Raw genomic sequence first — 23,828 nt, 5'->3', positions numbered from 1 at the left:
GCAATCGCATGAACACATGTGTCCTGTATAGTCAGAACAATACACTCTTGCCTCCTAAATAAGTGTCTACGTTTCATGGTAGACATTTATTTTATCTGGTTAAGTGTGATCTTTTTAATTTCAGTTCCAGGCGGAGATCAGTTTCAACAGTGTTTCTAGACATGGAGAATCACATGTAACTTAAGCAAAACCACCACAACAAGTCTGTTAATACTTGTAAGATAAAAAAAAAAAAAAGCTTGATCTGTCTCTTCAGACATTATTTGCATTAGTCTTATTATCAAGATAATATATTTTTCTAACATTTACTTATCTGTGAAACATTAGGTCTCCTCATTTTTGTCAACATTCATCATTATGTTTATTTTTTTTTTCATGAGAACTTTAAATAAAATCTAAATAATAATTAGTAACTCTGTCAAGTAAATGTAATGGACCAAAAACTTCAATATTACAATGTAGTGGAAGAAGAATAACATAGAAATATTCAAGTAAAGTACCTCAGAACTGTATTTTTCACTGCTACTTATTACAAAGTTTGATTTATTTTCTATAGATGTCACTTATTTTCTAATAGAAAGCTACTTGTCGACTATATTGCACTTCTTATATGTTATTAACGGATACAGTATGTAACAATAGTAATGCAGATGGTGCTCCTTACATTTGGGGGTGCAATTGTTACCTCGGTGCTTTGCTGGGCTACTTGAAAAACAAAACAATTTTAAACTCCCACAGTAACTCCAGTGTGATTTTAATCTAAAATAAAAAAAAAGACATAAATAATAGGAAATTGTGCTTCAACAATCATTATATAAATGCTTAAAAAGTCATTACATTCACCTCGTGGTTGGAGCTGTGCAATCATATAAACAAAGCGAATCTCTCTGCCTGCCTGTGATCGACAGCCTCCATCCACTTCACATGTCCCTCTGCTGATGTTCAACAGTTTTCTGCAGTTTTTCCCCTTTGTGTGTTTAAGCGTCACAGCCTGTCCACTGTGCGTGAAGCTAACAGAAGGAACAAGTCCTCTTTACTGTTGGCACTTTCAGATAAATACATCAGGTACATTGTGAAACCATGGGGGGAAAAGTCACTGACGCAAGTCTGACTTCAACGGATAAAAAGACACAGAAAGTGGGAAAATGAAACAAAGCCGTCATGACCAAAACAAAGTAGCAAGAGCTATGTGTACAAGAAGTTATGATGTTTTTCTGTACCGCGTGACTGTGTACTAATACCTTGTCTTGATCAAATGAGAAGCTTAACAAGGATCGAAAATTCATTCAAGGGGAAACATAAGATGAAAACAACAACAACAAAAAAAACTCTTATTTAAACCTTATCCCTCACAGGATATGGTTGTGTCAGACAGTCATGGTGAGCCTTTTGATATTTTTCAACGCACACCACAACACTGAACCTAAAACGCTCAGTTACAGTTACCGGACGCATGGTCCTTCATGTAACATCTCTATTGTCGTGAAATATAATTTAAGTTCCAGATACATGATTATATTTTTCTATAGTCAAGCCTAAATGTGCAATTCTTACATAAAGTGAATGCAGATGATTAGTTTTCCTTGACATTTCCCCTCTCTTCAAGTCCTGGGATGCAGTTTGTGTAGCTTTCAGATCCAGTTGACACGTGTACTTTCTATGTCAGTGTTCTTACTGTCAACTTTCCACCCTGCTGGGCTGGAATAATCTCGTCATTGCACCGGCCCTTGGGAGTGAAGGATGCTGGAGCACAACAGCCTATGAGGGTGCTGTCAAATCTGTGCGTAACAATCAGGAGGCACTCTGAAGCCTCTGTCACGTGGAAGCCAAGGCATCCCACGCTCTATTGCAACATCTGAATGGGAGAGGAGATTAGGGAGACGAAATAAGGATCTGGGGAACATATGGTCGTCCCGCTCAAAGGAACCCGGCTTTTAGGTGATGATAGCTGTCCTAGCTGCCCGGCAGGACAGGGTCAGAGAGATGCCTCTGGATCTCCTGCATTTCTGTGGATGTTTCCAGGTGCTCAGGGAGGGAGGGGAAGCGCTGGCTGCCGCAGAGAAGTCCAGGAGGCTCTTGGGCCTCAGAGCACAACAGCTGAGGAGGGCTGAGAGCTGCCACAGAGGGCAGGCGTGGCGGTTCTGCCTCTGGCGACATGGACATGGTGTCATCTGACGCCACAGTGAGATGGATGCCACTGGACAGGGAGTCCTTTGACTTATGCTTGATTTCAGAATCTGGACTCTGGAAGGAAAAAGGGGAATTAATGCAGACCAGATTAGATTTATGACGCCCCTGCAGCTTCGCATTATTGTTATTAGTTTCTTTTTTTACACTAATGCTGACGGCTATGCAGGAATTTTCAAACTTGTGCCAACTATCAGTCACCACACCGCACCTGTAGCAATGAAGCAGTGCTGTCCATCTGTACTGGCTGGATTGGAGGTACAGTGTGGATTGTGGGTACTCCTGTACTGAACAGAGTTGTAGCGTGAGGCGAGAGGGGGCTGGGGGACACAGCGCTGTAGGCGGGGGGCACTGGGGCCATCTGTCTCTGGAGGAGCTGTAGGATCACATTGATGTCTGCTGTCATACGGGTCTCCAGCCTGAGCAGCATGATAAGAGACATTAATTCATTAGTTTAAATTAGATGAGACCCATGCAACTCATGCCATGCATGCACCCAGCATGCACCTGGTATGTAAACAAAGTCGGAGAGGGAGGTGTCTGTGAAAAGTAAATAAGGGCCCATTGTAAGGTAAGGGATGACTGCAGAAGAGATCCCTGGTCCAACTCTACATTTTCACTTATCTAAATGATACATCAAAACCCAATCTACCTGTTTAACTGGGACTGCAGGAGCTCCAGTCGGGACTCCAGCTCACTGGGCCGATCCTCAGCACAAGGTGGTGGAGGGAAACTGGCCCTCACAGAGGACGCTTGTCTCTGGCTGTCGGAGAACTGGCTGGCTCTGCGGTCTGGCCAGTAGCCATACATGCCTGACATGCTCACGGGGGCTGCTGCTGTGCACAAGAATGAGAATTTAATTTCTTATAACTATTATAAAGTTACAAAGGTATCCGAGCTATAATTTTACTCTTACTTTCATTAGTGATGACATTTAAAAGGTATATTAACATGCAATGTAATGCTGCCTCTGTAAGTTTAAATTATATTTATTTCAAATACTCTTAACTTATATATATATATTTTTTATCATTATTATTATTTTTTTTTAGAAATGTTCTTTGTTATATATGTTGGAAAAGTTTGTAACGGTTTATATTATATGAAATGCACCTTTACGACACGTGTTGCCGAGATTTGCCAGCAGACGGCGCCATGTTTTATCATTCTAGTTGAGCGGCACTATTGCCGCGCTGGGCGATACTGGGGATTTTTAGTATCGATCCGATACCGGGTAAATACAGAGCTAGTATAGCCGATACCGATTGTTTTTCTTGAAACGTCATGATCATTGAATAACGTCGTAATTTTTCCTTTAGTTAGTTGACTATGATAATTATAAAATACAGGACAAATATTTAGGCAAATAAACCGTTTTTTCTTAACTAATTACAATGTAAAACAATTTAACAGTGTAACATTTAAATAATTCCCATTTTACTACAGTTGTTTTAGAAAAAAGTGCAAAATAAGAAAAATGAACAATGTAACAAAAATATAAACATAACAATGTAAACAACACAACAACAATGTAAAATAAAGTCAGCAACAGTGGTCAGTTCCATTCATACATTCAACAGTGGTCATGTAATAATAAATATAAAACTTGCTGAGAGAGGGAAATGTTTGGCTCATGAATTTTCTACCAAAGAAGTGAGTCTGTATGCTGTGTAGTTGTCTTCTCTTGAGTACCTGCGCATTTCAATAAAGGAATAAGTGCCAGCTGTGCAATGCTGCTGTGATAGGATTTGAGTGTCAAACTCTGTCCATATTCCACCTTTTACTACAGGTGAGGATGGAGAAGCTAACGATGTTGGAGAGAAGCTGTGCTCGCACGAACAATTTGCTGGACGTATCGAAGAGAATCTGTAACAAAGGTATCGATCTCAGCAGGCTAGTATCGAGCCGATACTGGTATCGATACTATCGACATGTCGATCGATACGACCAGCCCTAACTACAGATAGACATGTTTTGGGACTCTTGTTTACCCTTTTACTTTTTCTCTCCCAACTACTGTGACCTTTGGGTTTCGTGTGGCCTATTTTGTTCATGTATGAATAATCAGCAGCTGTACAACCGTAGCATTTTAGACAGTAGTATGTCTAAAATATCTGTTGGTCCTAAAAGAGATTATAGATAGTCTTCACCTGAGTACGGCGGACCTCCAAGGTCTACATGGGGTCCTAATCCAGCAGAGGTTCCAGTGTGAGGCAGAAGGTTGACCACTGCTGTTTGGTAGTCTCTGGCATCACCTACGGGAGGGTACAGCTCCCCTTTGCTATGTCCCATGGGCTTCATTTCCTCATCACTAGACTGTGAACAGACACTAGCGCTGCTGGAGAGGTCATCCCAGTGAGATGCTCCCATTGTGCCACGGAGGTGGTTTGCCATTGAACAGGACTGATCGGGATAAGAGTCTTCACGATCCATCCCGTCTGTACACAAAGAGTCACAGTATGAGATGATGGGGATACAGAAACTTTTGGAAATGCGCTAGGCCTAATGTCTTACTCACCTGGCCTGTTGCGGCGGCGCAGAGAGCTTCTCCGATGCCTCGTCAGGCGGTACCCACACTCAGAGTCCCTGCTCGGGGTTGTCTGGTTTATTCTATCTGCCTGATACACATTAGCTTCAGTAATTCAAAACTACAGACCAGTTCTCAGGCTTAGAGGAAATATACAAATGACAAATCAAAGGGTGATTTTTGGATCTTTTTGATGTCACCACTAAAATATTTGCGGAACAGGGTTTTCCGAGAGAGTTGCAGACGCAGACAGAGAAATGTGTGACAGTAGTGAGATAGGAAAATATCTTAAATTAAATTTCTACTCCACATGTTAAAAATATTCAATGTGAGGCCTTGAAATGAATGAAAAACCACAAATTACACAAAATCACTGTGAAGATGTTGTGCGTGTAACGTGGCCCTCTGGTGGCACTCACATCTCTCAAGTTGAAAGTGATCTCCAAATTGTTCCAGAACAGCTCGGAGAAGTCAGGATACATGTCCAGCACTTCCAGCAGGTCGTCCCTCAGGATCTTGTGCAGGTCGCAGTAGGTCAAAGCCCTGACGTCAGCACTGGATTTCCCTGGCCTGCCGTACAGACTGATGGGTTCACCAAAGATGTCATTCTTTCCTACATAAATCACAGCAAAGGGAAAAGATGACCATGGGGAAAGAGCAACAGCTAATCAATACAGGTCTGTGTGGACAGGCCATTGATAGAAGCAGTAAAAACTGTTCACTGACATATCAGACGGATGAATCGTATTCCAGATAACAAGAGACGAAGCACTGCGCATTAATTTACAGCGGTACTGCAGCTCAGCAATTAATGGTCCCCACAAGCACCACTGAAAAAGACATGACCTATGCAGCCTTGACCTGCGTAATGGCCTTATTGATGATCAATGCTACTGTGGAATGGAAGTGGAGCTGTGCCCAAACACCCCTGGCAACACAGCACACATGCACAAGTGTGTGTGTCTTTGATGTGGCATAAAGGCCAGAGTGGCCTTTTGTGGCCTTTACAGGAAGAGGCAAGAGAAGCAGATACAAAAAGCAACAAAACTTAAATCACAAAATAACAGTATTATCTATCAATGAGAAAATTAAAGGAAAACGACAATTCAACCTTTTCTAATTTTGGGTTTACCAAGACATTTGTAAAGTATTTTAACCTTATAGGAAAGTAAGATCGTTAAAGTGGTCTGCGGCTCACCCAATATAGCCACCACCACGTCGTCCCTGAGGATCTCTATAGATCCTCTGGAAATGAAGTAGAGGGCAGTGAGAATGTCTCCACTGTGGACCAGAGTGTCACCGGGCGGAGCGTGAGTGGTCTTGAATCGCATAGCAAGAGCCCGCAGGCAGCCTTTGTTGGCACCTCGAAAGGCTTTGCAGTTTTGCAGCAAGCTGCGGTTCAAATGGAGGCAGATGTCAGCTTGCAGACACTCAGGGAAGCCCTTTAAAACCTGCAGGGAAACACAGGGCATGAGGTGAATCTAAAAGAATTCTTCAAGCCGTGGCCCGGCTGTTTGTCCTGTAGCTTTAAAGCCAAGTAATCCAAAAGAGGAAAATGCAAGATAGATGTGGAAGGTACATGAAAAAATCGAGAGGGGTGAGAGAAGGAGAGCAATGTGTCAGATTGATTTCGGCAGGGCATAACGGACAGCGGCTCCAAGTGATTATCTATTCTCACATCGAATTGGCAGGCACTAATGCTGCTCTCTGGCCGCGTCATTTACTGCTGCTGTTAGCAGCCAAGGCCCAGGCAACGATATGACGCACATCATCAGTTAAAAATTGGGTCTCCAAGTGCACCAGCTTCAGCATAATCAAAAAGTGTGTTTCACTAAAAGGAAGGGAGATACCCTGAGTTGAACTGGGGACATTTGATCTGCAGTCAGTTGCCTGGCCCCTAGCTATACCTCCCACATACAAATGCAAATGACATTTTTTTTTCATCTTAAGAAATAGCATGCGTGCCAATAACTGTCTGTAAAAAAAAAAAAAAAGAGAGAAAGAGAGAGAGAAAAATCATAACTGTGATTAAAGTGAATGTTTACTGCAGGAAAACTGGGTCAATGAAGCAGCAAACAAGAATTTAATGAAGCACAACGGGCTATAAAAAGTGTGTATATGACAGAGTGTACTTTAATTTAGTAGGACAGTTTGAAGATTAGGACATACAATGATTGTATGTCAATGAAGAATGCACACATTAGTAGATGTTCGCACTTGCAAGCATGCACAGCTGATAAAAGGTAGGCTCTTATGAAGGAAGCATGGGCTCAAAACAATCCCTTGTTGAGAAAGGGGGCACCCAGATTTGAACTGGGGACCTCTTGATCTGCAGTCAAATGCTCTACCACTGAGCTATACCCCCACATAACTAGCTCACAAAAGGACAGAAAAACTTAACATGTGACCATCTTGACATCCATATACAAAATTTTTTGCAGCCATTTACCACAACCCAATCTCTTGCTTACTGTGAACTAAAGTCAGACTGTTTGTGTGTATGAATGTCTACAACACTTACAGCATTCATATCGATGCCGTTGGTGTAGGACCAGGCGTGCTGGAAGTACTCCTCCAGTCTTTGCCTCAGACCTCCTGGGATCTGGTGAAAACGAATGAACTCTTTGACCCGCAGCATCTGAGTGTGGTAACGGGCTGTGCCTGAATACAGTCTCTGAATGATGGCCGACACATTCCCGAAGATACTGGCATACATCAGAGCTGCAGGGGACAAAGGACACAAATATGGATTTCTAAGGTAACTTAAGTTACCCATACTCGCACTTCAGAATAATTAGCCAAGCCTGTCAATATTTATCGTGCACAAACGTGATTATTTCTGGGTTTCAGATGGGAGAATGTCACTGTCTCACTACAGTATTAATTCTACTCCATAACCTTTTCCACCAAACTGAAAAAATATGTATGGTGAAAAAAAAAGAACATTTGTATATTTTACATCAAGGAACACATACGATTAGAATTTTTTTTGAGAATGCTTGCCCTTACAATGCGCCAATTCAGACCATTTCCTCCTCTACTTACAGCCGATGAGCATGACACAGATGGAGAAGATCTTCTCTGGGTTAGTGTTGGGCGAGACGTTGCCAAAGCCTACACTGGTCAGACTGCTGAAGGTGAAGTACAGGGCTGTAACATACTTGTCCTTGATGGAGGGGCCCGATGTCATATCACTGTCATTGTAGTGTTTGCCAATCTGGTCAGCCAGGTTGTCCAGCCAACCGATCTTCATGCCACCAATGCGGGCAGGGCTAGTGCGCTCCACGTTGCCAATAGCGTACCAGATACAGGCCAGCCAGTGTGCGATGAGGGCAAAGGTGCACATGAGGAGGAAAAGGACAGCAGCCCCGTATTCTGAGTAACGATCCAACTTCCTGGCCACTCGCACCAACCTCAGTAATCTGGCTGTCTTCAGTAATCCAATCAGAGTAGTTGTTTGAGGCTGGTGAAGACAGGTTAGACTTAATGAGAGGAGACTTTTGACTTCTGCAGTGTACAAAAAACTTCACTGCAAAACTTCTCAATTTTTAGTTTGGTGGAAGCTGACTTCTAATAGTGCAGATCACATTAATGTCTCAGAACTCCTGAATGCCTTAATTGCTGAAACTATTGTTCTGCCACATCTTTCTTGTTTTCCAGTTAATTTAACATTTTTTGTTATTACGGGGAAATTTGGAAAAAAAAATACAAAAGATGCAGTCATACTTAAAACATGAGATCATTTAGATTAAATAAATGTTCAAATAAACTAAATTCAGTAGCATCTTATTTCTCTATACTTAGTTGGTTCCCTGGCTACACCTCTTGATGGAGGGAAGCCTTTGATGATATCAATTAAATGCAAAAACAAATGTTCTCAAACCAGGACAACTCAATGAGTAAACTATATGTGACACTGGTTCCTCACCTCCTCAGTGCCAGAGCGAAATATGAGCAGATCAAATGGGATGGCAGCAACGATGTCAATGAGGAACCAGCCCTTGAAATAGTGCTGCGCGATGCGGCCTGGGTGGCTGACCACCTCATCGTTTTGGTTGACGTAAGTGGTCCGGAAGTTGATGAGGATGTCCACGATGAACATGACGTCCACCACGAGGTCCACCACATTGAGTGGGTTGCAGGTGTAGCCGCAGGTCCTCCTCCGATCTTCCTCCACCTCGTTAAGAAGGAAGGCAGCTGAGTACGGTGTGAAGATGGCGGTGTAAATGACCAGCAGCAGGATGACCCAGTCCCATACTGCTTTGAAGGGGCTGTAGTGAAGGATGGTCCATTTATGGATGCGTGGGGCTTGGAGTTTGTACTCTGGCAGCACATCTGCACCGAGGGACAACACCTGAGCGGGGAGGGACAAGGCAGAGAAAATGTTACTAATAATGGAAGAAGAGCACTAATACATAGGTACGGAGGCGATGACAAGTTCCAGTCAGGAGGAGAGGAAGGTTTGTCCATTAGCTGATTTATCTGAGATTAGAGCACGGAAAGCGCACAGAGCTTGCACTTTGGCAAACTCTATAATCAGTGAGAGCAGACAGCTAGCATTATCCAATAGAACAAAAGAAATAAAAAGTAATATCTCTGTCTTTATATAGCAGGATATCCAATATTTCTCCATTATTGGCGTGTGCACAAATAGCATATTTATATACAGCCAATATAATATAAGTTAAATATGGGATTCTTGTACTCATTATTAGCCAACATTCAATACAAAACATATAACAGAGCAGTTACAGGCTAATGCAAACACAACATTTGCCAATGAAATTCTGCCATTAAAATAAAACGCAAATTTGCAATTAACAATTGCTGAGATCAGAAATGTCTGCATATAGCAAACTACATCAAAGCAAACTTTAACAAGAAGTACTTAAGGTACTGAAAAGTCATTCTCAACAAAGCTTCTCTCAGCTTCTCTTGACCCGGAAGGAAGCGTGTATGAACCAATGATAACTTTGGAACTCAGCTCCCCCTTCAGAGGAGCAGTTTACAACTCTGCATCCATTGTTGCCTCCCTCCATTTGTCACCTGTCAAATACCATTAACAGGCAGGCCAACACAAAGCAGTAAACTGACAATGAATGAGATAGCGATGAGTAAGATCCCACTGACCGGTACGACAATAAGAGCCTCCATGTCCAGGTTATCATCCTGCTGTCGACCACAGCAGCAGACGAGACTCGTCCAAAGTCTGTGCAGCCCCACCTGCCTTCTGTGCAGTGGCCACCTCCTCTCCTGCATCACTTTCTCACAGAAGATCTACCTCTTCCCAGCTCTGAAGTGCCAGTCCCGTTTTTTTCCTCGCGTGTCCTATCTCATCAGTGACTGCTCTTTCTAAATAACCCACTGCTGCCTCACCTGCCTCTGCTGCACTGTGCAATACCACTTTGTCTGGAACATGTGATCCCTGCTAGTGTTCCTGTCAATTGTGGACCAGAATAAGCACTGGCATCGACTGGGTGCTATGCAGAGGAGTGATTTTGGTTAATTCTTGTTAACAGCAAGGTCAGGACTCTGTGTGGCCAAATTGTCAATGCAGATGGGAAAAAAAACTTCTCTTGAATGTTTCTAATGCACCGTGGCCGACCCACACATCTAAATAAATGGACAAATTGCAGAACACTCTTTGTATGTTGTGCTTGCATCTCCTCACTAATCTTTGGCAGTTAGACCCTCATTTGCATCTCAATTTGCATAACTATATTCAGGACAAGAAAATAAGCTGGACTTATATGATAGGTACAGCTCCAGTGGCTATACAACCAAACACTCATGTAGGACCCACAAATAAAGTCTAGTGAGATATCATCTATTTAGACATTTATGTCTTCCAAGAAAAAAAAATTCCCCCACTCAAAGTCCAACTTTCCCAGCTTAAAGGAAAACAGTGGCCAGAAATAGTCGAAGCAAATTGTTTCTCAAGGACAAAGTACATTTATAAAGTTAAGAAATGTGCATGTGTTGGCCTTATTTGGCAGAAAAATAAATTTAGACCAAGGCTTCTATAGTATTAACACAGGGGGTTTCTGCTTTTGCTCCATAAAACAGTTTTATGACCAATACACAGCAACTAGAAACAAGGAAAACACACTGCATGTAATGAATTCTTCTGACACGACAACATGCGGCTCTCCTTAATGTGTCAGCAGCTACACACAGTGGCTGAACAGATGTGAAAAGACAACGCAGTAATGAGATTGTAAACACACGAGCAAAGGTTCACTCATCCAAGAAATATTAATTTATTGATGTTGTCCACAGTTCTGTTTCGTAATGATGACCAGAGCCACTGCCACCACTAGCTTGCACGCAAATGCTCTCAGTTGATACTCTGACTTTGACATTATGACCATTTGTAACTTTTCCCATATTAAAAAGACAGCTGAAGTGTGAAATACGGGGTAAGCTTAAGGAGGTGACTAGATGTGAATTATGAAAGCAAAACTTATATGAAATTGCAGCTGTTATGGAATAAAAAAAACAACTCAACGGTTTAGCTTGTGCATCCTCTCCTCTGTATCCAGTAGTTTTACACATAAAAACATAAACATAGACATATTTCCACACTGTAAAGCCCTAGAGCTAAACATGGCCAAACTCTGATATAAACAGAATAAGCTGAAGATCCTCTTGATAATATTTGTCCCCTCTGTCACAAACAACATGGCACCAGCTTAGCCTGAAAAACATGTCGGTTGCTCACCTGTGGAGCTGGAAACAGGGAGGTCAGCAGGTGAGGAGGAACAGGAAAAGGGAGAACCACGGCTAACACACTGAGAAATGGGGCTCAAAAAAGGAGGAGTTTGAGGAAGACAGCTGGAAGCATGAAAGACTCAGTAAGGATGAAATACTTACAGGCTGTATTTTCTGCTTGATGCTCATGCTGAAGTGCAACACGGGGTAAAAAAAAAGAAGCAGGAGAAGACCAAGACTAAGAGAAAGAGAGAGCGAGGGAGAAGGCAACCTCTGTCCATCGGTCTGTATCACCCTCCCTCTTGCTCCCTCACTCTTCCTCCCTGCGCGTAGCCCTGCCCTCGCCACAAGATCCTCTTTCTAACTCATAAAAACTGATCCAGTGACTCTGTGAATGGCAGCACAAGTTGCCATTGGTGCTGAACAAACACAATGACAAACACAACAACTATTGAAAAAAAAAAAAAAGGCAGACTTATAAGCAACCTCATTTGGGGAAACTGTATTGACGTGCACTGTGTTACATACAGTTGTTGGTTAATTTTGCGCGGTTCACTTTATTTGCATTATCGTCTTTGAGGCATAGACATGTGCACGCCCTGTCAGTAGCCAAACACTTAAAGTAAAACCTACAGCAGTAACATTGTTATCATGCATTATGTGGTTTAAGATCACTAGCATAATAATAAGTAGTATAGGTTTTATGAGACGAACCCCACTATCCCTCATATTCAACCCTGTCACAACCCTATCAGTTCAGACAACATTTCTCTACAGTTACCTGTTTTGAGCTCACTGAAAACCAGGGGGCACCACATAAGCATATTTCCGCCTTCCCAAAACCCTTGTGTGCTGGTTCTTTTCTACAGTTGCCCGTCGAGTCAATCACACAGTGTGCTTCATGTTATGCAGACAAATCAATACGAACAATCAATGCCAACCTTCATTTCTCTTTTTTATAAGGTGCCAATCGAAATCCAATTACAAAGGCGAGATAAAGAAATTTTTAATCGTGCAACGGGACGTAACCAATAGAAAAGGAGAGCACATGTCCAGTATTTAGTCAGAAGCGAGCCATGCATTAGCACAGCTTCCTCTGAAACCTACACTTTGCATTCTCTCATGGTGACAGGAAACTGACATGCGGGGCCAGTTCAGGGTGATAAAACCGTGCGAAACCTCAGATAGGCACCAACATGCAGGCGGCTTTTGGCGGAATGCAATGTGATTACTAGTGCTGGGGAGCTGGAGGTTTGACACATGCACAGAGAGCACACCCTCTGCCCTCCACTTCCATTAGCTCCAGAGGCCAAGGTCACTGGCAGTGCCAAGCCACAGAGTGCTGCTCGATAGCCTCACAGCGGCCTCCCTTTTTGTCTGCTTTCATAACTGCTTCTCATCAGGACCCCTTTCTACTCCCACAGACAGCCTCACTAACAGTATGTGATCCCTCCACACACACACACCCACACATTCTCCATGAGCATCCTCACACGCTCTGTCACAAGTTCTTCCCTTACCTTACATTTATACTGAAGTCACATGCATCGAACACAGAAGCTTCAGTCCGTGATTACTTTGCACATTTAGTTCTGAGTCGATTACAACAACAGTTCTTTTAATGACATTATAGAATATTTTTTATATGTTTTTTATAAATGTTTTGCTCCAGTAAAAATCGAAAGATATTCTCGTAAAGGTTACACTACATATGGCTAAAACCCCCATCCTATAAGCAAAAAACAGATTTGCTACTATTGAGTTCATTTAATGTTAATGTAAGAAGAATGACAAATGGCATAACTTACAGTGGAGAATCACACAGTCTATATTGAAAATAGTTCAAATCAAATTATTGTTTTTCTAGAAAATTAGATTTTAAGACTAAATTGTCCTGTGAAAGGCTGGTGTGGGGTCTGTCACTAATGGGCATGAAATAGACAGATAGCTGTAACGACCGACTTGTAATTTCCCACAGAAGCCAAAGAAAAACCTTTACAACAAGAGGACGAAAACTGCACTGCACTCACTCACTCAGTCACTCACTCCAATACATAGGAATGCTTTTTATACAAACTTGTTCATGACGCCAAAGTCAAGATAACAAGTGTACTGCCAGGCCTTTCAGGAGGCCTTCTGTTTGTGCAGTCAGTTTTTCCAAGGCCAAAGAAGCCACGTTGCTTCCACATTGTGCACTGAGTCACAACCGGCTGTCGATACCACAATCGCTCCCAGTGCAAGGAAGTGAGATCTCACCACCGCCAAGGCAGCAGTCCTCAGTGACAAAGCAGTCACATAAGGTAATGGTACTGTGCAGATAACAGACAAATTTGACACCCATTTATAATAAACAAATGCATCTTCAGACAAATGAATGCACCGAAGAATGAATATATATATTGTCCAAACTGTCCAATTGTCCAAAACCATTATCTCTGCATACGGACAGAGACATTTATTACAGTCTTAAAATAGTGCGACTCATGTGCTCTCACAGCAGGCATCAAATAATAATGATAATAATAAATAAAAGAGGTGGCAGTTTATGTCATAAAGGCCACGCATATATATCTGGCAATCACTGGTTAATCTAGTCCAAATTTGAAGGCGTTTGTTAAGCAAAGTATTTCAAAAAATAAAGAATAGGCTGTTACATACAAAAGACTCTACTGTCTTCCCAGCTTACCATATTGATATAATTGTACCAAAAAATTCACTCAAGGCAATGTAGCGTTTTCCTTGTCCCAATGTTTCATTTTACAACAGATTTCGTGTAGAAAGAAAAGGTCGGTATCCTGCCACATAACAAAACAAAAAACTGTTCTCAGGTTGGCTGGGCAGAAAGTGAACTGACCTTCATGGAAGCCCCTCTGATAAACTGGGTTAATGTGATGCACTTAGGGAGCCCCACAGTATCCGACTCCCAGCTCTTTACTGGACCAAATAGGTCATTACATGACATTTCAGTGTGAGTATGTGTGTGTGTTTGTGCAGACCTTTAAAGTAAATAATGCTAAATAATCACTTACGTGTTACACTATAACATTTTATGGTATGTATTTGCATATAATATTTTAAGAAGTTAAATAGCAACTCTACAATGCCTCTACAAATCAACAACTTGTTTTTAGTTTAGTATTTTGATTTTACCTTCTTAATACTTTCTTAATATTTCTTTACTTTTGAGTTCCATTCAAACTGCAGAAAAGTAACTTTCTGGACGTGGGATATTTTTACATGGTGACTGTTCTTCTTGTTATGAGGGAACAGTGTATGCACAGTGTGATGGCAGGTGGCTGATGAGTTTCTTCAGCTTGTAGCACAGAAGTCACACCTCAGGTGAGATTATTCGTTCTCACTTTCACCCTGTGACTGCAGATGTCTTTAAGCATCTTCACTGAGCCAGAAGGACATACCATTTATAGACGCCTTTGTCTGAGCTGTACGGGTGCAGAGGCAATGATTGGATGTGACAGTGAGACAGTGAGTGATCAGTCCGACTTATTTTCCTATAATATACTAACCCCGACGGCTGATGAATGTGTGCAGGCACATCTGTTATTATTATTATTACTTTTCACCAAACAATAGAATGATGTTAGTCCTTTCTTGTCAGAGCCATTCAGTCAGTCAGTACAAGTGAGAAGCTGAGACATAATATTCACCTTTGCGAGATAAGGTACACTGCACACCTTTGGGATTTTTGAACGCAAAAACTATAAAAGGGAAAAAAAGCAGCCATCAAGGAATGCAAAATTTAGAACACCAGCTGTGTCCCTGTGGAATGAGTGAGCAAGAGCAAAGTGCAATCGTGCTTTATAATCTGATAATAAAGAATAGCTCACCTGTGTGACCTGAGTGACCTTCTCTGTGACATTCTGAGTCCGGTCTTTAATCTTGCTGGGTGCGATAATTTCTATCTCAGTGGGTGAAGGAGGTCTCATCTGGTCTGAACCAAATGTGAGGGTAACCTGAGGGATACGGCCAATGGTTCTGTGTCTCATAAGGTCTGAGTCTGAGGTGGAGTTCACAGCGCAGGGTTTCAGATCTAGAACAAAAAAGAACAACATCAATAAGCAATGCTAATGTCTGAGAGTGAGTAATTGTCATACCTACAGTATATAAAATCTGATATTGTCTTAGTATAATTAGTGCGTCAAAATGTTTATAAATTTCAAAATATATTCAAGATACATACAGTACATACATGTACACATAGAGTACAGTTGAAATGCAATGAAAGTATGGGCAAGCTTTCAAGAAACACAATGGTTGTGTTGTTTGTTCATCTTCAATATTTTGTGGTCAGCAGTTGAATCAGGTCAGATCCCAGCATCAAAGACAAATATCAAGAAAATTTTAATGATGGAAATGTAACATGGTGAGGGGCCAGAGTTCGACTAGAACCTATATCCTATTCCCATATCCCTCAGCAAAACTGGTCAACCAACCAGCCATCAGAGCATTCATAGATGACCTCACAGTGACGATGAGAGCTGTGCAAGGACTGGATTCACCAGGTCCTTGGTTCTGAAGAAATGGAAGATCACAGACAAGTATGACTTCACTTCAGGGGAAGTTCAGCTCTCGTCGTTCAGGGAAAAACCGATGAAGTTCAACCACAGACTGAAGGATAGGGATTCTATCCAATCAACAAATCATGTATTGGAGGACTGATTGAAAGCAGTGGATGAGTCAGGCCTCCCTGGAAGATTCAAAGCCTGGGGGCATATTAACATGAAATCCTCCCAAGAATCCTCTGGTCTCTGCAAGGAAATCGAGCAGTCGAGGGAGTTCAGCAAGAAGAAACACAACTTAAGACTTTGCTGGCAGGAGGGAGAAGCAGAACAATGGCCGTGTGATGGGCAGTAGTAGTGGAGTGTCTCCTGGAGGGACATTTGTGGAACCTCCAAAGTTTTCACCTCTGTTTCAATGTGGAAACTCTCGAATATATTCTGAGCAGCTCCTCCAAGGCACTTGGTGACGACATTATCACTGGATGCATGACTGGATCCTCGAGTCCATCGCTGAGACAATCAGCAAGGATCAAAGACAACCAATTTGCCCGAGCTGCAACCAAGGCCGTTCTATTCGTTAAGGAAGGACAAAGGACAAATAAAACAATACTATGTTTGTTTGATCTCCACAGCCATATACTGAGCCACGTACGATTGGCTGTGGTGAACAATGAATAGAATAATTGACGTGAAGCAGCTGAGAATTCATCTCTGGGAAGAGATGATGGAGGATGCTAACAAGAGGAACAAAGCTCGAAGAAGACTATCAGATGAACAGGCGGATTGCCAGGTGCACGTCAGGGGAGGCGGGCAGTCAGGTATTTTCCAGTCACTCCCTGAGCAAAGCCTGTTATAACTGGTAAAACACTTGGCATAATTGATGTTCACAGAAGAAGAGCCATTAGCGACACTGTGGAGACAGCTGAGAAAGCACCCAGATGGCTCTGGCTCAAGAGAGGGAAGCTGGGAGGGGAGGGCTTGAACACAGGCCAAGGTCTGAGCAGCTTTGGTCGGGTTGCCTGGACCAGGGTGTCTGTTGTAACACACAAACACTGAGTGACTCCAGGAAACAATGCTGACGACCTATTTCTTTTTGCTTTACTGTACTTCACCAGTTCTCAGCCATGTTTTTTTTTCTGTGCCACTGAGCTACTGTGACCAAGCAATTTCCCTTTCTCCCTCAGCATGTAACCACAACCTATTTGTAAGTCCTAAATGCCCCCCAAAATACTGGCACTTGTTTATTCTGGTAAACAATCAAGCATCTGAAAGGAAGTGTTGGTTAAACCCTTTAAGATCTGTACTACTAAAATAACCAATCCAACGCTTACTGCTGTTAGTTCGGGCGTCTCCAGGTCGACTGTTCCATTCTGCCCTCATGCCATCAATATCATCTAAGGATGAGGCACGGCGGAGGCTGCGGACACTGTCCCTGGAACAGCTTCGAGGTAATGCCCCCCGTGTAAAGGCGATGCTGGGGTCCAACCGGTCTGTCAGGAGAGAGCGCCGTTTGGTGGAGGATTGGGCTGCAGGTGATGGAGGATCCAGATCCTGCTCTATGAGAGCCTCCGTCTCAGACTGCATGCAGCTTTCCTTGGACGGGATCCGAAACTCTTTGAGAGGGACCTCCTCGTTGTTTGGCTGTCAAGCCCAAAAAGCAATCAATATTACTTTGATTATCATGTAGTAGAAGGTCATGTGTCCACAGCTGCAGTGCAGAGACCAATACAGAAGATCTTTATTGTATGGTGAAACACAATGTGTGCAGCTTTCTAGTTCGACATGTTTTCTTAATTCTTCCAAAAACTGAATGAAATACTGTCTGTATTATGTATTTTAGGGGAACAGTTCAGCTGAACCAGAAAGTAATGTCACCCTCCCTGACAGCCTGAACATTCCAACAGCATGTACGTTTGCCTGACCCAACACAGTTCCAGTGTCAGGTATGGATACTGTCAGGAAACAGTTTCACACAAGGTGTAATTCATCAAAACACAAGGAAAGTCTAAACAGAAGTGAAGGAAGAATCGGAGAAGCAAAAGATAAACTGAACAATGGTTGCTTTTTTCCACTCATTCTTCAATTCCTGTGTCTTTTGGACTTGGAGTTGAGTCCTTGAATTTTTAGCTTCACTACTCTTTAATTTTATTATTTTGACAACCTCATTTTAGTGAGCGGGTTAGGCTAAAGAATAGAAACACTGCAGTACAAACTACATCTTTCGAAATAATCACGCGGTTAAATCACCTCCATACTTCCAACATAAACTGACGTTGTGACCATCATTTAGCGCAGGACTATTGAATTATAGTGCATGCATTTTTACCTTAATGAATTAGCCAGTAAGAAAGCAAGGTATATATACATGTTAATGTGCTACATTGCATGATCTTGTATGAGGTGTGAACGTCACCTGCAGGTAATCCACTACCACCCCTTCAAACTGATCTTTAGAGAGTGAAGATTGTCGCATGGACCGCAGTACTGGCAGCCTCATCTTCAGCCTGCGATTCTGACCTGAAGGGAAAACTGTGATCAGCTATAATACTTTTTAAAATAATAAAACACCAAATGTATCTATAGTACAGTATATCTATACAAAACAAGATGCGCCTGGATTGGACTAAAGTGCCCTGATCACTATAAATGTGTTTTACTGAACACGAATCACTGCAACAAAAATGACACGAATTCATAATGTATGTATACAAACCCAAGAATCTCGTGTATTGAATAATGTCAGGTGTAGAGAAAGATGAAACATGTTGAGATACTTACAGTAAATCCACCCTTGGGCCACTCTCTGCCTGAGGCCAGACTTCTTCAGAGAGGGATCGATGAGTTCCTGGTAGTCCAGGATGAACATGATCACAACGCCTTCCTCATTTTTCACAGGGACAATATCCACGAGGCATGGTCTGCATATACCTACAAAAACAGGGGAGACATTAAAGAGGGGGCACCCGGATTTGAACCGGGGACCTCTTGATCTGCAGTCAAGTGCTCTACCACTGAGCTATACCCCCACAACAATTTGCTACAGTAATGCCATACATCAATCTTTTATCTTTTATGGGGTCATATTTTTAAGAGAGGTCACATTAAAGAGAGGGAGAGAAGGGTGGGTTGGATTTCGAAGAGGGAAAGCTAAAAAAGGCTAAATGCGAAGCACTACCGGCAGGTCTAACTTCACTCTGCAATCAGTGTGGTCTAAAAATAGAAATAGGGGAGAGGGCAGATCAGACAGACGCACACAGTGGAACAAACATCCACACACTGTCACACAGAGTCTGCGTTCAGTCCCATTCCCACATCTTCTCTAAGAAAAAAAACTTGGACTGATATTGAGACCGGAGGTAATGAAAAGACTTGTCCTGAATCATATTCACTTTGCGGCCTGTTCAGCCTGGAAGCACAGTAGGAAGCAAGAGACAAAACAAATAGATGCTTAGTGGATTTGAGCTGGCACACTGATCACATTTCCATGACAACAGCACTCCAGACTGCACGCCTCATGCCCAAATGGCTAAAGTAACAAAAGAACACGTGTGTGTGTGTTTGTGTGTGTGTGTACGTGTGTGTATGGATGTAGACAGTAAATATGTTTGGGTTTATATTAGCTGTGTGTTTGCTTGTCTTTGCATGTGTTTCTGCTCCAGTGCTGTTGTACCAGAGATAGATAGACAGGTAAAGAAGGAACTATGTGTTAAGTCTTTGTCGAGAAGAAATTAAGCTTTAATTGGAGAGAACAATGTATGATTCAAATCTGTTTCAATAAAAAGATTGTTTTCTCTCCCTTTCATATCATCTCCCACTCTTGGTTTCCATCATTTTTTTCTCTCCCATCTGTGTTATTACATATTTGTTTGGACTTTTTGAGCAACATTTAACTGAGACTTTATGCTTCTTAACGTAAAGATTATAAGGAACTAAAAAGCAACTGGGACTCATGAGAAAAGAGGGTGTAGAGATTACAGTTACAGCAACAAACCAATACCAAACAAGAAAGGCAGAGCAGACGTGAATCGATAAAGACATATTTTAAAAACAGATTAAGATTGCGGCTGCGGGTTTGGTCTAGGTATTTGTCGGTAGCGTCGAGAACACACTACGTGATTATAATCACGAAACCAATGGTGACTGATTTTCAGGATAGCGGAAAGTCCTGAGGTGGTCTGCAAAAAAACATGGCAGTTCACAGTGAATGATTACCACATGTGGTTGGGTGAGATGATATTCTAATCAGTGCATTTGTTTTTATGATTTGGAATCTGGGATTTCTTTTATGTGCTTTCTGTTTGAACTAAATCATAAATGAAATGGGAAGGAAACTGATCTCTATTGAAAGCACCTTTCGTCTTATTGTTCAAAAGTGTTTGTATCATATAACCCTTGTAGACTTTACAGATCCTGACACTTTAAATTATGAGTGATTGTTAAAAAAAATTAGGAAACAAACACAATGACCAGAAACATTTAAACATTTAATAGAAATGACTAATTAGTGATAAAGGTAATGGTATGGATCAGCTAAAAAAATAGACTTCCCAGGCGTCTGAGGTGGCAAAAACGCTCACAGGGGTTTTAATTTTCCACCTCCATTCTATCTGTGTTTTACCTCTCCTTTTTCATTCTCATGTCTTACCGTCCTTAGAGTAATACAGGATCTCCACCTTGCGTTCCTCCGACCCAAGCAGGGCTTGTGCCAGTTGGGCCAGGGCACTCTTCATGGTGCCAGGCCCCACCAGGAACTGGCAGGTACAAGACTGCTGCATGATCTCTGCCCTGGTGAAACCAAACATCTGACAGAAGCCTTCGTTGCAGTAGATGATGCCACAGGTCTTCATCTGGGCGTTGGCGATTATAAACTTGCGATCTGGAAGGCAGAGGAAGTGAAGCGACAACTTAAAAAGACAAGAAATCTGAATGGCAGTACACTGACTGAGAGTGAAAAAGTCGGACACAATATTAGAAGTAAAACAATATATAATGAGTTTATCAAATCTGTTAAGCTGCAAATCCTTCTTATTCACACTAAATTTGATCACTGGCATTTTGAATAAACAAAATGATACAGGAAACATGGACATGAACTGGATAATTTAACTGTAGCTCAGACTAGCTGTGACATTGTCCGCTTGCCTGGCTTTTACTTCACTGTATTCTTAGTTTTGTTCTGTAGCTTTGCAAGCTTTGCATTCATGCAATATTAAATTGCTCGTTTCTTTGACAAAATAACATTTGTTGTCAAAAGAATTTTGTCCTTAATTTAGGCTTTGTTGGGAAGTATTGGTCATTAAAGTGATCACATCATTAAAAGAGAGGACTAATTTTAAAGGTATTTACAGTTCACAACCACTCTGTTTACAGTATATGCTGGATTCAATTATCGCTGCTCTGCAACAATGCTCTAAGAGCAACCTTTCAAAATCTTCTGCTTTTCTTTGTATCTGATCAGTTCTTCCATTTTAATGAACAAGAAAGATCACCTGTGCACTCAAGAGTCAGCAGAAGCGGAGCTAGTGAAGTCCACCTTTCATGCTTCCACCTTGATGCTAATGTTATTAGAGGCACAATTTCTCCTAGGGGACCAAGCAGGTGGGTACTTCAACATAAGTGCCTCTGTAGCGTCACAATTGCTCTCAAGTAACTTATGGGAATTTACAGGTTATTGACGCCTCACTTTTTTCTTTCCTTTTTTTTAATTAAAATGGAATCATCCACTTGGCACTAGGCTTTGCCATTAGGCATAATTAACTCCCTGATTCATGGCACAGTCTGATGTAGAATCAAGAAAATGTATATTTAGAAAAATATCTCTGACTGGGCAGTAATTCCTAAACACACCGCTGGCTCTTCCCACCAGCAAATGATGATGACCCTCCCTTGGAGTTCACCACCTACATCGATGTCCTGTGGGATCACTGTGTCTGAGTAGTGTCAGGCACAACACAGTGACGGCTTTTTCCTGGTTTGAACCTTCAAACGTTGGTGGTGAGCATCTAAGTTGTTATACCGGTTGTTACTATCAGAAAAAATCCTTTCTAGTAAGAGCTTGCATACCATCCAGTTCCTGTTATCGATGTACATGGTTCCGGCAACAATGGCCAAAGTATGAAAGTGAATTAGGGCGGTCTTGTTTGAAGGCTGCTAATGGAGGAGTTCAATGATCTGAATGAAAAGTACATACATAAGCTCTGTAGCCTCAGAGTGGCCCTTTTATTGCCCTGTGGTGGAGCTGGGTTAACCAGTCAGCTGCCCACACGGACCAGAGCCCCTCTCTTCAAAGTAAACGGGTGAGCTCCTCTATAGCGGAAAGAACACATCATTATCTGGGGCTCAAGGAGGAAACACAGCTCGTCACACCGTTGCCAAGCAGCACCGCCGTGGCACGTGCACTCACCTGGTCGTGCATGTGGCCGCGCGCGTGACACACACACATTTAGGAATCCAATTAAGGCGTTACAAAATACAGCTTTCTTGAATTAGCTTCAAGCATTACTGGCACTGGATCTAATCAGACTAAAGCAGAGTGAGAGATGTCAGCAATCAACTATTTTTTCCCATTTTGCTCACTATCTAATCAGGATTCTATTTTCAGTCTTACGCAGTCAACGCACTTTGACTGATACGGTGAGGAGGAAGTAGGCAGGGGATAAATGTATACTTCAATGACTGATATACTAAGTGCTTTAGGTAAGCCTAAAGGTGAATAAAAATAAATCACCGGTAGACATCAACATCTGTGTTTTATCAGAAGCCTTAGCGGATGCCGGAGAAATTAGGCTTTTTTTCTTCCCAAATGTGTGAGAGAGGGTCTTTCGTTGCAGCCAGTGGAACATGTGAGCTAATGGAACATAATGCAAGGTGAGCACTCAAAAACAAACGCACATGCAGGTGCAATAACCCTCCAACATAAAAGCAGCAGCAGGGGTCTGTCAGCAGCACTGACACCAACAAGATAAGGTGTTTTAATGTACCCCCTGCAAACAAAATAAACTCTGCCACTATGTCCTTACAACAGTAGTCACTAAACGAATTAGAAAAACAGAGGGGGTATGAGCGCAACCAAACTAGCAAAGTTTAACATACATTAACCGTATTTTATTTTTGCACTCCTCCTAATGATGGAACTTTGAGATAGGAAGTGATTCCCTCATAATAAAAGAGAAACCTAATTTGGAACAAGTGGAGGATAAATCTGCGCTTTGTAAAATGTAACATTGTTTATTTATTTTATTTTATTGAGGGACTTTTGGGAGTTGTGTAAAAAAATATTGTAAAAATCTATTTCACAGCACCACACGCTCACGTAAGTAATTTCATGGGGACTTACTTTGCTCGTCGAATTTTCTGATGATAGTGTCCAAGTAGGTGTTCTGGAGCGCAACGTGACCGCGTCTCACTGGCATTTTGGAAGTGAGAGGAAACAGTTCTCCGACACATGAACCTTTCTAAATTAACACGAACGCACGCTCACAGTGGACGAAACAGCAAACATGTCCGAAGTGGCAGCAGATACGAAAATAGTCCGATTCCACTTGGAGGACAAGATTAAAAAGGTTTTTGAAAAAAAAAGGGGGCTGGGGCTGAGGTTGTCGCTGCTGGTGAAGGAGGAAGCGCTGGGAAATGATGGAGAGGATGACTGGTTGCCTGGGCGATGGCTGATGCAGGATGTTGTACGCCGGTAATGTGGAGTAAAAAGTAGACTGAGGTACTTGAAAAAAGGCCACATACTACATAATTAAACAATCAGCAGGAGTGTCCCTCTCAGTTAAGGAGACCTGTTGGAGCAGAAGTTGTGAAGAAAAACGGCAGCGCGGATTCAACAGTTTGTTTTATAATCGCACCTTTCTCCCTCGTGTTTGGACACTGCGCGATGGACG

At 42.1% G+C, this 23,828-nt stretch overlaps 1 protein-coding gene and 2 non-coding genes across 6 annotated transcripts; all 3 read right to left on the bottom strand.

The window, feature by feature from the left end:
* Window positions 1-737: 737 nt before the first annotated feature.
* On the bottom strand, window positions 738-23,828 carry kcnh6a (potassium voltage-gated channel, subfamily H (eag-related), member 6a). 4 transcript variants are annotated; one of them, XM_047571697.1, is made up of 17 exons: window positions 23,279-23,828; window positions 20,588-20,818; window positions 18,721-18,870; window positions 18,356-18,459; window positions 17,274-17,583; window positions 15,271-15,473; window positions 15,091-15,141; window positions 8,643-9,068; window positions 7,760-8,177; window positions 7,236-7,435; window positions 5,913-6,165; window positions 5,134-5,327; window positions 4,706-4,805; window positions 4,338-4,625; window positions 2,840-3,023; window positions 2,399-2,606; window positions 738-2,244 (listed from the first exon to the last, which is right to left on the bottom strand). In XM_047571697.1, the coding sequence occupies exons 1-17, from the start codon at window positions 23,352-23,354 to the stop codon at window positions 1,954-1,956; spliced, it is 3,687 nt and encodes a 1,228-aa protein (XP_047427653.1). In that variant the 5' UTR covers window positions 23,355-23,828; the 3' UTR covers window positions 738-1,953. The 4 variants fall into 4 exon arrangements, with proteins under 4 accessions (XP_047427653.1, XP_047427654.1, XP_047427655.1 ...); XM_047571698.1 differs by having other exon boundaries at window positions 2,840-3,020; XM_047571699.1 differs by lacking the exon at window positions 15,091-15,141.
* trnac-gca lies at window positions 7,008-7,079 on the bottom strand. Its single transcript has one exon. It is a non-coding gene; the product is annotated as a tRNA-Cys (tRNA).
* On the bottom strand, window positions 18,897-18,968 carry trnac-gca. The gene has a single exon. It is a non-coding gene; the product is annotated as a tRNA-Cys (tRNA).

The sequence above is a fragment of the Mugil cephalus genome, chromosome 20 (genome assembly GCF_022458985.1).
Source record: "Mugil cephalus isolate CIBA_MC_2020 chromosome 20, CIBA_Mcephalus_1.1, whole genome shotgun sequence".
NCBI classification, from domain to species: Eukaryota; Metazoa; Chordata; class Actinopteri; order Mugiliformes; family Mugilidae; genus Mugil; species Mugil cephalus.
The sequence above is the reverse complement of the archived record's forward strand: the minus strand, read 5'-3'. Positions and strand labels throughout refer to the sequence as shown.